The following is a 16237-nucleotide window of genomic DNA, read 5'->3' on the forward strand; positions in this document are numbered from 1 at the left end:
GTCTAAGACACAACAAAGTCAACGTGTCTCCTTTAAAACAGAAGATCAAAATGATAATGAATAATAATGAAATATGACATTAAATACTAGATATATTTCCAAATATTATCAAATTGTATGACTGAGGATTAGTCATCTGTTTTGCTCCTTCGAACATTCTAGCACTCTGAAATCTTCGACTACAGAGCCATACCTTCCTTACATACACAGATTTTCTTGTATTACATAATACAAATGGATTCTGTTAAATAATCCACCCCAAAACTTCCTTAGATTTACACTCATAGTTTGATCAGGTTCTCTGGGACAGAACCTGTTGCAGGGGTTCTGTGGTGGAAAAAATCTAAGACCGGTCCATACGCTTCAATGCTTCACAGAAAATAATCAATGGGGCTTTATTTTCACTGAAATGGGTGATTGAAATTTGTTTGAATAAATTGAAATACTCCATTGACAGAATTTAAAAGGTTCCTTAACATAGCAAAAAATGCAACAAGATTAAAAATAAAATCAATGTAAAAATGAATTAAAAAGTACATTTAAAAAAAAGTTAAAGCAGGAAATGAATGACAGAATTTATTTTATGGCAGCGGTAAATAAACTAGAAAAACACTTGGAGAGCACAGACCACTGCCATTGGCCCAATAGTAAAGAATCCTTTTAAAAAATTCCTGGATCCAGACAGTAATCCGAAACACTCCCAAAATCCAATCAGTTCTTTCTTATGCTATCTCTGACATTTCCTTAAAATTTAATCAAAATCCGTCCACAACTTTTTGAGTTATGTTGCTAACAAACAAACAAACAAACCTTGCCCATCACATAACATCCTTGGCGGAGGTAAAATGTTTTAACACCTAAAAGAGCAGACAGATGAAGAAAGTCTCAGGTTTTAGGATTTTTCCTACAACAAACTTTGCTCCAGCTCACAGTGGGACTTTGTCTTTCAGGTGTCTCAGTGAGCTCAGCTGTGGATCTGCAGAAGAGAATCATTGGAGGTGACACATGTCGGAATGATACACGTGGCTACCATGTGTATGTAGAAGGATTTAATGGGATTGATCACTTCATGTGTGGAGGCTCTCTGATCAGTGATCAATGGATTCTGACTGCAGCTCACTGCTGGGAGATGTAAGACAGTGAAATATACATTAAAAAAATCATTTGAAAATTCAGATGAAGTTCTTACATTTCTAGCATGTGTTTCATTTTTTTTCTAATAATAACATTCAGTGTTAAAATACAGAACAGTAATTACATCATTTTATTTGTAGGTATATAACTGTATATCTAGGTATGCATCCAGGTCAACTAAATCTGACGAATGGAATACCAATCACAGAATACAAGATCTACAATGACAGTAACGGGAAACATGACCTCATGCTGCTGAAGTTACCTAACCCTACTAACATTCGACCAATAAAACTTCCTAGTGATGCTGAATGTCGTAACAGGCCGTGAGTGTTGATCGCTCCTCTTCTTTATCTCAAAGCTCAGCTCTTAAGAAACTTGAAAAAATAATATCCACCACACACAAACAGGTGAAATATTTTTATTTTAATGTTCCTTTTTATTATACTTCAGACAAACAGTGCAGATTGCAGGATATGCTGCCAAGACAACGGGTCCTAATAATGAAAGAGGTGAGAAGGAGCTTTACTTTTGTTTACACTAATAAATAGGTACTCATTATTTTTATACATTTTTTATACATTTTTTTGTCTCTGTAGTTTCTACAGTTACAATAGATACATATAAAATAAATCTTTATGTTATTCAGTTTAAACATTGATACCTGAAGCTAACATGCAGCCAAAGTCAAATTTATTCCTCAGCTAAAAGAGGCAGGTTGACTCTTTTAGGAACAGGATAAATGTTTGGATTAATCTGATGACTTAGGAGAAAAATAAAAAAAATATGATTCCAGTGAAGAGGGTCTTTTTTGGAGTCTAAGTATTTACACAACAATTTAAACAGACTGTTTTTTCATCTTTGAAGTAAATTATTTTTTATTCTTGTCTAGTAAGGGGTGGATCAACTACACTCCAGTGTGCAGACATCCCTGTTGTCAACTGTTCACGCTTAAGGAGCTGCTTGCAGAACAGGAATCCTCAGTCCTGGAAGCTCTATCAACACTGGTTCTGTGGTCAATCCAGTACAACAGATACATCTAAGGTGGGTTCAAATGTCTTCTTATTTTGTTACATGAATATTTTACTTTTCTATAGTTTGATTTTTCTATTTGAATAAATGATCTCTCTCTCACAGGGTGACTCTGGTGGAGGAGTGGTGCATGGTTGCAGGATTTATGGGGTCCATTCCTTCACTGGTAACCATACACATGCCTGTGTTGAAGCAGCTGGATTCATTGATGTCTGCAACAGCGGCTACAAGGGATGGATCAAAAGAATTGTGGGTATTGGCTTTTGGAGCAAGTTTGATAAATTTGTTTCTTGTCTATTTGGTGGGTGAAATGTTTTTTCATTCAACAGACATTCACATAATTTAAGAAAACTGGTGAGTTAGAACTTCTTTGTTTGCTGATCTTTAGTTTAAATGTAGATCCAATAATTACACTTTTTTCAGTTTTTTTTTGTTTGTTTGTTTTTTTTTTTTGTTTTTTTCTTTTCAAAAATGTTTGAATTCTTACTGCCATACTGCTGTCAGAGGAAAAATGAAAAATCATTTCAAAAATTGTGCATTTTTTCAACATAAACATAAAATGTGTTTGTGTACTCAAAAAGAACCACTGAGTGACAGTTAAGTAAAACCAGTCTTCAATAATATTCATGTAACAAGATCAAATAAGTCTCTCCTTGTCCAAAAGTGTGAAAATTAAAATAAAACAAATTTGACTCACAAACACCTTGTTGCTGTGTTAATGCTTGTGTCGGCATGGTGGAACAGGACAGCTACTGGTTCACAGTTAACATCCAGCAGAGAAGAAACATGTTACTACTATAAAGTGAGAGCTGTATGTATGTATGTATGTCTGTATGTCCCTCCCTATTGCTCCAATTGACAATCATACTTCTCAGTAGTGCTGAGCGGTTAATTGAAAAATAATCAAAACCAATATTTAGAGCCAATAACCGACATAAACCTGCTGTGTCGGTTATGTTGGTTTTGCCCCCTCTCTATTAAAGCTGTCTCTCCTGTAAATGCATCCTCTCCTGTTAAACATCAACTTCTGCCGTTGTTTAGTTTGTGACTGTATGAAGAAACTCCGTCAAGTTACCATGCTGGTTCTGATTGTGAATTAATACACATCAAACTCTTGTGCAGATCAGATTTTACCTTGACATGTTTGGACTGTCATCCGCAGTCTTCCTCAGAAGCGTCTGCTGACTGCTATGACGTGTCCTTATATGCTGTCCTTCCCAGGCCCGGTCAACCGGACAGATCTGACAGTTATTGGTTGTGCGTGAATTGGGGATGAAGTGAGTGCTCTTGTTGTTAATATACAATCTTTGGCAAATGCCGAGACAGCAGAGTTGAAGGAAGAAACCGTCAGCAAAGAGAAGAGCAGATGGTCAGAATACAGGTAATTTAAGACTCTCAAGTCTGATTTAGCAGACAGCCAACATACAGCACGTTAATTTAGCCTGAGCCCACAGCTTGATATTGGAGTGTGTATGTTTGTTACCGTGTCGTTTTAAGTCAGGAACTCACCACACTGTTAAAAAGCTAAAAACACAAACATGTCCATCTGATGAATCAGTTAGATGACTAAGGGCGCACTCACGCTAGGCCATCCGTATCGTGCCGTATTCTAACTGTGCTGAAGTCCATTTGACTCCGTCCCCTGTCCCCCCTTTTGCCCCCAGTCACAATGCTCAACACATCCAGGCCTGAGAAAGAGAGGTCCTCTTGTTTTAACTTCATGTTACGTCAAATTCCCACGTTTGCGCTCCTCCATCTGCATCCTTGCCTAGGCCCACCTCGTCCTTCTGTGCTGTGGCCATGAAGTGTGCCGCGCCGAAGCACGTTACAATTGCACTCACACTGGCAAAACGTACCGGACTTTCGGCTGTAACGGCCCAGGCATGGTATTGCCTAGTGTGAGTGCGAGCATGAGCTGTGAGCTGAGCCAATAAATATAAATATATATTCTCAGCATGTTTGATAAACTGTGATCTGATCCTTTCAGCTGTAAGTCTGTGCAGTGATGCTGCTGACCCAGGGTCAGTCTGTCACACGCACGGTGCACAGCAGAGATGTTCAATACAAACAGAGTCTTTCTTGTTTTGGGGGGCAAAAAAACAGAAAAAGATAACTCGTTAACTTGTCTCTAATTTATCTGGGATAGAGATAACACATGTGGAGGACTTTAGGAGAAGTAAAGTATGAAATACTCTGACCGTATTGACTCCAATAATATGGAAACTTAACTTGAGACTTTTCTCTAAATTCACAGCTAATTAAGTCAATTTTTAGTAAAAACTAGTGCAAAACACACCGCAATGTAGGAAATAAAGCTTTTAAAGCTCAAAGATTTCTCACAAAACACCCCACACACATATCTATTCCTTCTATTCGAAGTTAATGGAAGGATAGATAAAGCTGCTGACCGAGGTTTTACGGAGGTAAGGACCGTAAAACCCCTCACAGCTGAAGAAGAAAAGGAGAGCTGATGAAGAGCGATCAGAACTGTTGATCAGATAATAGAGCTTTGTCACAGAAAAGATGGCAGAGTTGCCAAGAGCTGATGTGAATAAGACATAAACTTGCTCAATATTATGTTCATGCATCTAAAACTCACTCAAACTTCAATTCAGTAGTAAGAGAGTGGAGCAGAGGGAGAAAGGGAGAGCATTAAAGAATAATACAGTAGTAAAAGAAAGCAGAGAGAGTCAGAAAGGAAGAGACCACATAGGACCTATATATGACAGGTCCATTTTTAAATTGTTATGCTGTACGATGTCATCAATGCTCTGGACATAGACGCCATGATGAGCACAATCTACGCATGGTTGGATAACCCGGTGAAGTTTGACAACTCTCATGGCGTTAATAACACCCTGGACACTGAGATCGTCCTAAAGTCTGACACTGAGGAGGAGGAGACTCACATCCTTATTGTGGAAGGCTTTCTGCTTTACACCTACGAACCTTTGATCGACGTGCTGAACCAACGTTACTTTATTTTCATCCCATATGAAGAATACAAAAAGAGGAGGTGCTCTAGGAACTACATTGTGCCTGTTCGATGGCCATGTCTGGCCCATGTATTTGAAACACAAGAACTTATTGTTATACACAATAATTCCAAGGAAAAAGAGTTGAAAATACACTTCATGCCTTGCCAACCATTCTGAAAGTGCTAGTTTACTCAGATGAAATTCATTACTGTTCATTAAACACTATGAGGAACTGTTTCAACAAAAGAAGAAAAGAACTATTTGTGTCAAAGCTGTATATATAGAATGGCCAGGCCATGTTGATAACTGGTGTTTAAATCATTAACATCAAAATAGTTTGTACCTGTTGAAAAATAGTTTTCTCCATTATGTTTCCTAAAGCTGGCAACAAGCTTATAGGACGGCTGTTAGAACCACAGGAAGGTGCAGGAGGATTTGTTGAGAGTGAAGTCACTTTGGTTACTCTCCATGCCTGTGGATAAATACATTTTTCAATAATATGACACACAGGAACAGCAATTACACTAGAAACCATTCTAATAAATGTGACATCTAGGTTATCTATTCCTGATGGTCTATCTTTGTATTTATGAATCACACATTCAACATGTGAAACTGTTACTCTTTCAATTTTAAATTCACATTTATTATTTTGACATTATTCAATCTTTAATCATTGTTGTAGAGGTGTCAGTCATTAATTGCATGCTGCTTCTTAAATTATTCACCTTATTGTAGAAATAGTCATTAAAATTGTTTGCAATTTTTTATCGGTGTTATTAAAGAATGTCCTTCCACTTCAAGACCTGCTAGACAGGATGTAAGTGTTCTTCATGTTACGCTATTAACTACACTAATGATCCTATTCTAATAATTGTATCTTCTTTTGATTTACTACAGTTACATCATTCCTTAGTTGTTTTTTTTTTCTTGCCAATCAGACTCATAGCCTGATGTGATTGCTACCTTTTTGCTTCTTCTTTTTGTTTCATCAGCTCCCTTAATTCTTCATCTATCTAGGGTGATTTCACATTTCCGTAAGCTTTCTCAGTGGTGCATGCTTCTTAATTACTTGCAGAAATAACTCACTGAAGTCCTTAAGACCTCATCTGGACAGTCCTTCTGTTTTACAGGATCTCAACAAGTATCATAAACATTTTCTTTAAAGGAATCTTGACAAAATGTTCTCATTGATCTTCTGAATTAAACTCTCAGTCCTGCTTTTGGAACCTTTGATTTTCTCACAAGCACCACTAGATTATGATCGCTGCCCCCTATCTGGATAGATATTGCATTTACACACAACTAACTATAATTAGTAAAAATATAATCACTACTAATTATTATGCAAATAAAACTTTCTCAGATTTTCCTAAATAGTTGATGCAAATGACAGTCAGTATAATTTTTAAGTCAACAACAGTCAGAGCATAACTCAAATTTGATTGAGCAAACCTTCCAATAATATTTTTTTTTTTCAAATTTGAAAACACTCAAAATGCACTGTTCCAAATGATTAAGCACAAAAGAGCTTCAAGACATTTTTAGGTCATAAAGAACTGAAAATGGTCATTTGTTGAATTTGCAGCATTAGGAGGTCATATTTGCTGAAATCAAAGCTATTTCAATCAAAAACATCTTAACAGGCCAAGTTCCATGTTAACATAGGAGCCCTTCTTTGATATCACCTTCACTATTCTTGCATCCATTGAACTTGTGAGTTTTTGGAGAGTTTCTGCTTGAATTTCTTTGCAGGATGTCAGAATATCCTCCCAGAGCTGCTGTTTTGATGTGAACTGCCTCCCACCCTCATAGATCTTTAGCTTGAGGATGCTCCAAAGGTTCTCAGTAGGGTTGAGGTCAGGGGAGGATGGGGGCCACACCATGAGTTTCTCTCCTTTTACGCTCATGGCAGCCAATGACACAGAGGGATTCTTTGCAGCATGAGATGGTACATTGTCATGCATGAAGATCATTTGCTACAGAAGGCATGGTTCTTCTTTTTGTACCATGGAAGAAAGTGGTCAGTCAGAAACTCTATATACTTTGCTGAGGTTATTTTCACACCTTCAGGGACCCTAAAGGGGCCAACCAGCTCTCTCCCCATGATTCCAGCACAAAATTCTTCTCTTCTCCTCCGCCCCCTTCTTGCTGATGTCACAGCATTGTTGCGACATGGTGGCCATCCACCAACCATCCACTACTCCTCCATCTGGACCATCTAGGGTTGTACGGCACTCATCAGTCAACAAGACTGTTTAAAAATGAGTCTTCATGTATTTCTGGGCCCACTGCAACCGTTTCTGCTTGTGACCATTGGTTAGGGACGGCTGAATAGTAGATTTATGCATGACTGCAAGCCTCTGGAGGATCCTACACCTTGAGGTTGGTGGGACTCCAGAGGCACCAGCAGCTTCAAATACCAGTTTGCTGCTTTGTAATGGTATTTTAGCATCTGCTCTCCTAATCTGATGAATTTGTCTGTCAGAAACCTTCCTCATTATGCCTTCATCTGCACGAAGCTATCTGTGCTCTGAATCAGCCACAAGTTTCTTCACAGTACGATGATTATCTTAGGTTTCCGTAAAATATCTCAGGTTTTCGTACCTTGTCCAAGTCATTGCCCTATTTGAGGCTTTTCAGCAGCAGAAAGCTCCTTTTTCTTTCCCATATTGCTGAAACCTGTGGCATGATTAATAATGATTAATAAGTAGTTTTCCTTTAATATGACTTACCTGGCAAACAAATGATCACAGGTGTCTGAGATTGATTTCAGAGATCCAAAGAGTCCTGAAACACTATATCATCCATGAGATTCATTGAAAAACAAAAAAGTTAGTGTTTATGATACTAAAATCCAATTTATATAATAATTTGGAACGCAGTGTATTTGAGATATATTTATATTTCTGTTTTTTACATTACAAAATCAGGATATGCTGCACTTAAACTTGCATTTAAAGGGTTAAATTCCCCCAAATTATTTAGTATGTGATTTTCTTTATCAGGTCCAATCTTGATTTAACAATTCATGTAAAAGAAGTTGGAAAAAACATGAATATAAATCATTTTTTAATTTATGTATGCTTCCATTTTTGGTCACAACCACCCTGAGTGTAAGAAATAATGTTACGCCATCCTGAGGTCAAGCTGCAAGCTCAACAGTACACACTTGTCCTGTAATTCATAAACAGGGGGGCATTGCAGATCTGCAGGAGAATCTTCAGACATACGCAGTATAACACAGCTGTCTTATCTTGGTGTGCTGACTGGATCACTTTTGAATTGTTTTAACATTTTTCAAATTGGAGCCACTCTTTATTTTACATAAAACAGTCAGAAGAGAAGGTATTTGTAACAATAAGTGACATTTGCTGATCTCTAATGACTAATCTGTGTGAGTTTTATATTTATCAAGGAAGAGACACACATGCATTTACCAAATGAAGAGAGATGTCGCCCACAGGGAGAGGAGAACTGCAACCTTTACCTAATGTCCACCATTAATCATTTAGGCCGTTTTAATCCACACAAATAAATAAGTCTGATTTATAATGCCGCCTCCTGATGTGTGGCCCTCTAGGGAAGTAAAGTGAGATGGAAGATGATGCAACAGATGGCAGAGAAGCATGCCACATCAATCAGCGTTAGTGGCAAAGCCTGCGCTCCGAACTCATTCATTTTCTCCTCTCTGAACTTTAAACATCTAACAGACGATCCTGGGATCTCCCCTGCATGCTCACCTGTTTTCAGCTCTCATTGGTAGACAGGTCAATCAAAATTACCAACATTTATTCCTATGACTGCAGAGTTTGTGCAATAGAACCTGCCTGACAAAGAGAAGCAGGCTAAAAGATCTCAGAAAGCAACACATCACAGTGCCATCAAAAGAAATTCAAGAGGAAACAAAGTCATTGACATCTATCAGTCTGGAAAGGATTACAAAGACATTAAGTTGTCAGGACTCCAACAAACCATGGTGAGAGCCATTATCCACAAATGGAGAAAACTTGGAAAAATGCTGAACCTTCCTAGGAGTGGTTGGCTGACCAAAATTACTCTGACAGTGCAACCATGACTTATCCAGGAGGTCCCAAAAGAACCCAGAACTAAATCTTAAGACCTGCAGGCCTCACTTGACTGAGTTAAGGTCAGAGTTCATGACTCAACCATAAAGAAGAGACAGAAATGGCATCCATGGGAGAGTTCCAAGGCCAAAACCACGGCTTACCAAGAAGACAAAGGCTCGTCTCACATTTGACTAAAAACATCCTGATGATCCCCAAGATTTTGGGAAAATATTCTGTGGACTGACCAGATGAAATTTGAATTTTTTGGAAGGTGTGCATCCTGTTACTTCTGGAGAATAACTAGCACAGCATTTCATCAGAAGTTGAACCTCAAACATGGTGGTGGTAGTGTGATGGTCTGGTGCTATGTTGACAACTTGCTATAATTGATGGAACCATGAATTCTGCTCTCTACCTGAAAATCCTGAAAGGGAGAACATTTGGCTATCATTTCATAACCTCAAGCTTAAGCTCACTTGGGTTATGCAGCAGGACAATGCGCCAAATAACACCAGCAAGTCCACACAATCTGATTGAGACGATCTTGCATGACCTCAAACAGGCCGTTCATGCTCAAAAACCCTCCAGTGTGACTGAAAGAAAACAATTCTGCAAATGAGATGGGGCCAAAATTCCTCCACAGTGATGTCAAAGACTTCATTGCCAGTTATCATAAATGCTTGCTTGCAGTTGTTGCTGCTAAAGGTGGAAGAACCAGTCATTGGGTTTAGGGGACAAAGACTTTTTCACATAGGGCCAGGCAGGTTTGGATGTTTCTTTTTCCCTTAATAAATGAAATCATCATTTAAAAACTGCATTTGGTATTAACTCTGGTTGTCTTTCTCTAATAATAAAATTTGTTTGATGATCTGAAACATTTAAGTGTGACAAATACACAAAAAGAAATCAGGTAGCCTATGGCACCATTCAGTCATTTGACTCATCCATTTCAGAGGTATGAATTTTGATGAAATAAGATTTTCTATGCAGATATTTTACTTGATCAATCATCTTTTATTTTTATATTATATGAACACATAAAACATTTGTTAGAAGTTTTATTCAAATAAAACATGATCAGCTCCCTGCATGTACACAGTTATATTCCTGATCCTTGTGGATTTTCTGTTTAATCAGTAGTCATCATTTTCTAAACCACAGTTTTAAGTTTTTATAAACTAATCCCATCAGTATCTGAGCTTTTATTATTAATATATATATTTTTTATTTAGGTCAATTAGATTAAGTAAGTGCATGCTACTGGTCTGACATTTAAACTGCCAGTCTAACACATCCACATTTAGAGATTCAATCTGATAATCTCCCATATTTTACAGTTAATTTCTTCAGGGTGGTGTATCCACAATACACTTTAAAAATCAGTCACAGAGTATGCTGTACAGAAGATTTTGCTACTGTTTAATAATAAAGCTTTATTATTAATATTTTTTACTAGTGGAGATCAGGTTTGTTTTCCTTAAAAAAACATGTCATGAATTCGAAAAATGTCTTCTCACAGCCTTGGGTCAGAAGTCTGAATGTCTTTCTGCTCACAGGTCCGTAGGAATCTGAAACAAAGAGATGTATACAAGGCTGTTAACACCTCAACAAAACAAACACACATTAATAAAAAGGTAGTACATGTGAAGAGTCAGCATTCTGAAGCTCTTTTTTCAGTTTTTGATGATGTCAGTTGATGAAAAAGAACAGGAAATATGATAATTTGATATAAAAATTAGTTTTACTTATGGGGTACAGTTTTCCATACAGGACTGGCACTGATAATCTTTTGATAACATTGGAAACAGTCACAGAGTAACCCTGAAGACCACTCAACAGTCATAGAGTTACCCTGAAGACCACTCAACAGTCACAAAATAACCATGATAACCACTTAACAGTCACAGAGTTACTCCGATGACCAATCAATAGTCACAGTTACCCTGAAGACCACTCAACAGTCACAGAGTAACTCTGATAACCATTCAATAGCCACAGTTATCCTGATGACCACTCAGCAGTCAGAGTTACCATGAAGACCACTCAACAGTCACAGAGCTATCCTGACGACCAATCAACAGTCAGAGTAACTCTGATAACCATTCAACAATCACAGAGTTACCCTGATGAATACTCAACAGTCACAGAGTGTCATGGAGTAAAATTTTCAATTGAAGTCCCTGTAAAGTGTTAAAGAATCTTTATTTTAGGTTTGTTGTATGACAGGCGAATGTGTTGTGAACCACCAGGCCAAATTTCAGTCGTGGAATACATCTCTAAGTTATGAAATTAACCTTCAAAATCATGAAACACGAGTCAGTAAAATCTTCTCTAGGATAGCATAGGCATGCCCATTTAATGAGCTGAAGCCACGCCCAATAATGAGAAATATAATCCTCTCAAATGTTAAAAAACTTCTGATCAGAGGGCAGCTGCCTGGCCTTGTGGCAGAGCAGAAAGACAGAAGTTGGGGATTAAATTTACTGTTTTCTGGCACAAATCTCTCTGTTGTGATACTTTTGATGACCAGTAGTCCACTGGGGCTTATAGGTTTTGGAATTTTGCCTCACAATTAATTTCACTTTACAGGAATTTTATGTCTTATTAATCTTTTATCTTTTTACCACTTTAGTTTCTTCTTATGTCCTTCACTATAGTTTATCCTCTTTCTCTCTTTGGTTTATTATTTTTTCTGTTTCTTTATCGGTCCCGTCTCTTCCCTTTTTTCTCCCTTCTCAGTGTAGACTCCAGTCTTACCGTTTACAGCAGTGAGCAGGTCTTCTTCTTCCTTTTGGTGGGCTGGGGGCAGAGCACGGCTCGGATGGCCTCATCAAACACAGTCTTCAGACCACGCTGAGTCAAAGCCGAGCACTCCAGGTACTTCACTGATTCTGAATGTGAATACAAAGGCAATCTTATTTAGCCTAGTTCTCTTTTATACACCTGTTCATTCACTCTTCTTTCAAAAATTCACAGTAGTAAGCCACGGACTCACAAAACTTAATGCTACAGGTACACAAAAAATTAGAATATCATGACAACATGCACATTTTTCCTGCAATTTCATTCAAAAAGTGAACCTTCATTATGTTCTAGATTCATCACACACACAAAGTAAAAGATTTCAAGACTTTGTTTTGTTTGAATCTTGATGATGTTGGCTTAAAGCTCACGAAAATCAAACATCCACTACCACAAAATAGTACAATATTACAAAACATCAATAAAAAAATATCTAATATACAGAAATGTCAGCCGACGGTTAAATTATGCTTATTCACTCAGTACTTGTTGGAGCTCCTTTTGCAAAAAATATGGCTAGTGCAGTGTGACTCAGTCCGTGGTGCTGCTGGGGTGTTATGAAGCCCAGGTTGCTCTGATAGCAGCCTTCAGCTCGTCTGTATTGTTGAGTCTGGTGTCTCTCATCTTCCCCTTATCAATACCCCATAGATTCTCTATGGGGTTCAGGTCAGGCCAGTTGGCTGGCCATTCCAACATAGTAATACCATGGTTAGTAAACCAGTTGCTGGTAGTTCTGGCTTCACTGTGGGCAGGTGCCAAGTCCTGCAGGAAAATGAAATCAGTATCTTAATAAATCTTCTCAGCAGATGGAAGCATGAAGGTCTCTAAAATCTCCTGGTTGATGGCTGACAGTGTCGACTCTGGACTTATTAAGCACAATGGACCAACACCAGAAGATGGCATGGTACCCCAAACCATCACTGACTGTGGGACCTGAAAATGCTGGACTTCAAGCTGGATTCTGGCTCTCTCAGATCTTCCTTCAGACTCTGGGACCTTGATCCAAATGAAATGCTTTTATCTGAAAACAGGACTTTGGACCATTGTTGCTCACTGATTGTCCTCCAGAATTTTCCCATATTTTGCCACATCAATTTTACCCTCTGCCTTTACAAGACTTCCAGGGCCTGCTGCTGAGAAGCATCCCCACAGCATGTTGCTGCCACCACTGCTTCACAGTGGACATGCTGTGTTTGTGGAGATGTTCAGTGTTTGGCATATTGTCTGATGGCCAGATAGCAACATTTTGGTCTCATCAGCTGAAAGAGCATTCTTCCTCTTTACCATGGAGTCTCCCACATGCATTTTGGTGAACTGTAGTCCAGATTCAATCTGAGATTTCTTCAACAATGGCTCTCTCTCTCCTCACTAGTCTCCTATGTGCCATATTCCTTGCATTTCTTGATGATGGATTTAACTGAACTCAGGGGGTGTTCAGAGCCTTGGAAACTTTTTTGCATCCATCCCCTGACTTAAACTTTTCAGTAACCTTTTCTCTAAGTTGTTTGGAGTGTTCTTTTGTCTTCATGGTGTAATGGTAGCCAGGAATACTGATTAACCAGTGACTGGAACTTCCAGACACAGGCGTTTTTATACTGGAATCACTTCGGACACATTCACTGCACTCAGACGACCCCCATTTGTCTGACCTCTGTGAATTAGGTCAGTCACTTTAAGGGGGTGAATATTTATGCAGTCACTTATTTTACATTAAATATTTAATTTAATTTACATAACTCTGTAGAAATCTGTTTTCACTTGATATTAAAGACTATTTTTTTTTTATTATTTTTTGGTCAAAAAAGCCAAATTATATTGACCATGATTGATTTATGAAAGAAATAAAAGGGTAAACAAAATCAAAGCTGGTGAATACTTTTAATAGGCACTGTAAGAGTTAGAAAAGTTATTGCATTCAATTTTAACCTTAACCTGTGAAACAATCAAACCATGAGATTGTGACGCACTGCCCCTTTACTGTACACCCAAATGGGATAGTTTAACATAAGGTTGAAAATCAGCAGACACTTCCTGTTATGTCACCTTCTGAGTTACAAATGATCGTTTATTAAAAAAGGTGATTTTTCTCACCTATCTCCTTTGCCAGAGCCAGACCCTGTGGGTAGGTGATGGGGGCCAACTTCTTCTCCTTCAGCTTCTCAATGGTGTCCTTCTCGTCCCTCAGGTCGAGCTTGGTGCCCACCAGGATGATTGGTGTGGAGGGGCAGTGGTGGCGAACCTCAGGGAACCACTGGAAGAAGACAGGAGTAGAAAATTAGAGGAGAAATGCACTCTATAAATTGATTTTTAGAATTTAACCCATTACATTTATACATGTTCATAATTAACAGCAATAAAAATAATAAAAAAATTTACTTAAGTTCACGGTTTCTCATATTTTGATGTGATAATAAGTTAAATTGAACAAATAGGGTTAAAGAGAGAGCTACTGGGTCGGAGTCCATCCCTGCAAATACTAATAATATGTATGACTACAGCCATACCTTCAAGAGTTTACGTGCTTTATGCATTTATTTTGAAAGGTGCTTTTTGAACTCTTCTTTTTTGTTGCAAATTCAAACCTGCCCATCATTTTTCTTCATGCTCTCCCTCTAAACATCCCCGCTGTCATCACTTTGCTCACTCGTGCTTTAAATATTTTTCCATTTATCCCTCTGGACCCTTTCCAACCCTCCTATCTCTCCCCATATCTCCCTTACTCATTTAAATTGATTTTTCTCTACATTTTTTTAAATCCCCCCCTTCATCCCTCTTCCTCAGTCAGAAAATTAGAGATGCAATCTGTTGAAAGAATTAGCTCACAGTTGTAGTTTTTGATTGACAAATCCAGTCTGCTTTTAGGGTAATCTGCTCAGAAGCCAGGTGATTGGCATGTTGGGATTATGGGTGTTACCTGATGAATTCTGCGACTGCTCCTTGGAGAAATTTAAGAGGTTTTAGATGTGTGTATCTAAAATGTTACTTCACTGTCTATTAGAAATTCAGACTCCTTGAGTCTCCTTCTCCTAAAGGGACTTCTTCGTTTAAATTAAAATAAATTTTGATGTGCCATCATGGTCAGAGCCAATGTAAAAAAAATTTTCAGGGAGATTTTACTTGTCACTTTTTTTTGTTTCTAGAGGTTCCACTGAAGGGACTGAAGTCTTAGGACTTCCAACTTTTAAGATTAGAAAAAAAGAACACAAGGACTTGAGAGAGAGACTTTGTGATGATTTCAGGTAGAGACTAATGTGGCCCTCCTGTTCTTGCATGTTGCTAGATGTTTTAACATTGTTGTTTAGTCTATGTATTTAGATTTATGAAAGCAAGTCTTGATGGTAGACATTGACAGGAGAGGACTCTTAAAAAAGCAGAAACTGAGGGCACTAAGACCCAAAAAAAGAGGCAACTATGGGCAAAGAGACCGACAAACAAGCATTGACCAAAGGCTCAAAGACCCACAAAAAGAGGAAACTAAAGGCACAGGGACCCACTAATGAGAAGCAGGAACTGAAGGCACAGACACTCACAAAAGAGTCAACTAAAGGCACAAAGACTGGCAAACAAGGAGCAACTAAAGGCACAAAGACCGGCAAACAAGGAGCAACTAAAGGCACAAAGACTGGCAAACAAGGAGCAACTAAAGGCACAAAGACCGGCAAACAAGGAGCAACTAAAGGCACAAAGACTGGCAAACAAGGAGCAACTAAAGGCAAAAAGACCGGCAAACAAGGAGCAACTGAAGGCACAAAGACCGGCAAACAAGGAGCAACTGAAGGCACAAAGACCGGCAAACAAGGAGCAACTGAAGGCACAAAGACCGGCAAACAAGGAGCAACTAAAGGCACAAAGACTGGCAAACAAGGAGCAACTAAAGGCACAAAGACTGGCAAACAAGGAGCAACTAAAGGCACAAAGACTGGCAAACAAGGAGCAACTAAAGGCACAAAGACTGGCAAACAAGGAGCAACTAAAGGCACAAAGACCGGCAAACAAGGAGCAACTGAAGGCACAAAGACCGGCAAACAAGGAGCAACTGAAGGCACAAAGACCGGCAAACTGGTTGCAACTGAAGGCTTATAGCCAATGAACACGCAGCAACTGAAAGGCCCTGTAAAGTGAAAATAGATCTGTGGTTAGGTTTGTTGTATGACAGGTCACTGTGTTATGAAGCCTAAGGTCAAATTTTAGTCAGATAAAACATCTCTAAATTTACAAAAT

At 38.5% G+C, this 16237-nt stretch overlaps 2 protein-coding genes across 2 annotated transcripts in view; one reads left to right on the forward strand and one right to left on the reverse strand.

Moving 5' to 3' along the window:
* Nucleotides 1–1296: 1296 nt before the first annotated feature.
* LOC121507794 lies at nucleotides 1297–4159 on the forward strand. The gene is made up of 6 exons (XM_041784134.1): nucleotides 1297–1460; nucleotides 1588–1646; nucleotides 2027–2178; nucleotides 2272–2415; nucleotides 3939–4064; nucleotides 4154–4159. The coding sequence occupies exons 1-6, from the start codon at nucleotides 1297–1299 to the stop codon at nucleotides 4157–4159; spliced, it is 651 nt and encodes a 216-aa protein (XP_041640068.1).
* Nucleotides 4160–10207: 6048 nt separating this feature from the next.
* Nucleotides 10208–16237, reverse strand: part of LOC121508527 (ras-related C3 botulinum toxin substrate 2) — a 48645-nt gene continuing 42615 nt past the window's right edge. The window contains exons 5-7 of the mRNA XM_041785450.1: nucleotides 14108–14267; nucleotides 11972–12105; nucleotides 10208–10782 (exon numbers count right to left, since the gene is read on the reverse strand). Of these exons, the coding sequence (XP_041641384.1) occupies nucleotides 11975–12105; nucleotides 14108–14267 (291 nt within the window). The 3' untranslated portion in view covers nucleotides 10208–10782; nucleotides 11972–11974. The remainder of the gene's footprint in view (nucleotides 10783–11971; nucleotides 12106–14107; nucleotides 14268–16237) is intronic.

The sequence above is a fragment of the Cheilinus undulatus genome, linkage group 4 (assembly GCF_018320785.1).
Source record: "Cheilinus undulatus linkage group 4, ASM1832078v1, whole genome shotgun sequence".
Lineage (NCBI taxonomy): Eukaryota > Metazoa > Chordata > Actinopteri > Labriformes > Labridae > Cheilinus > Cheilinus undulatus.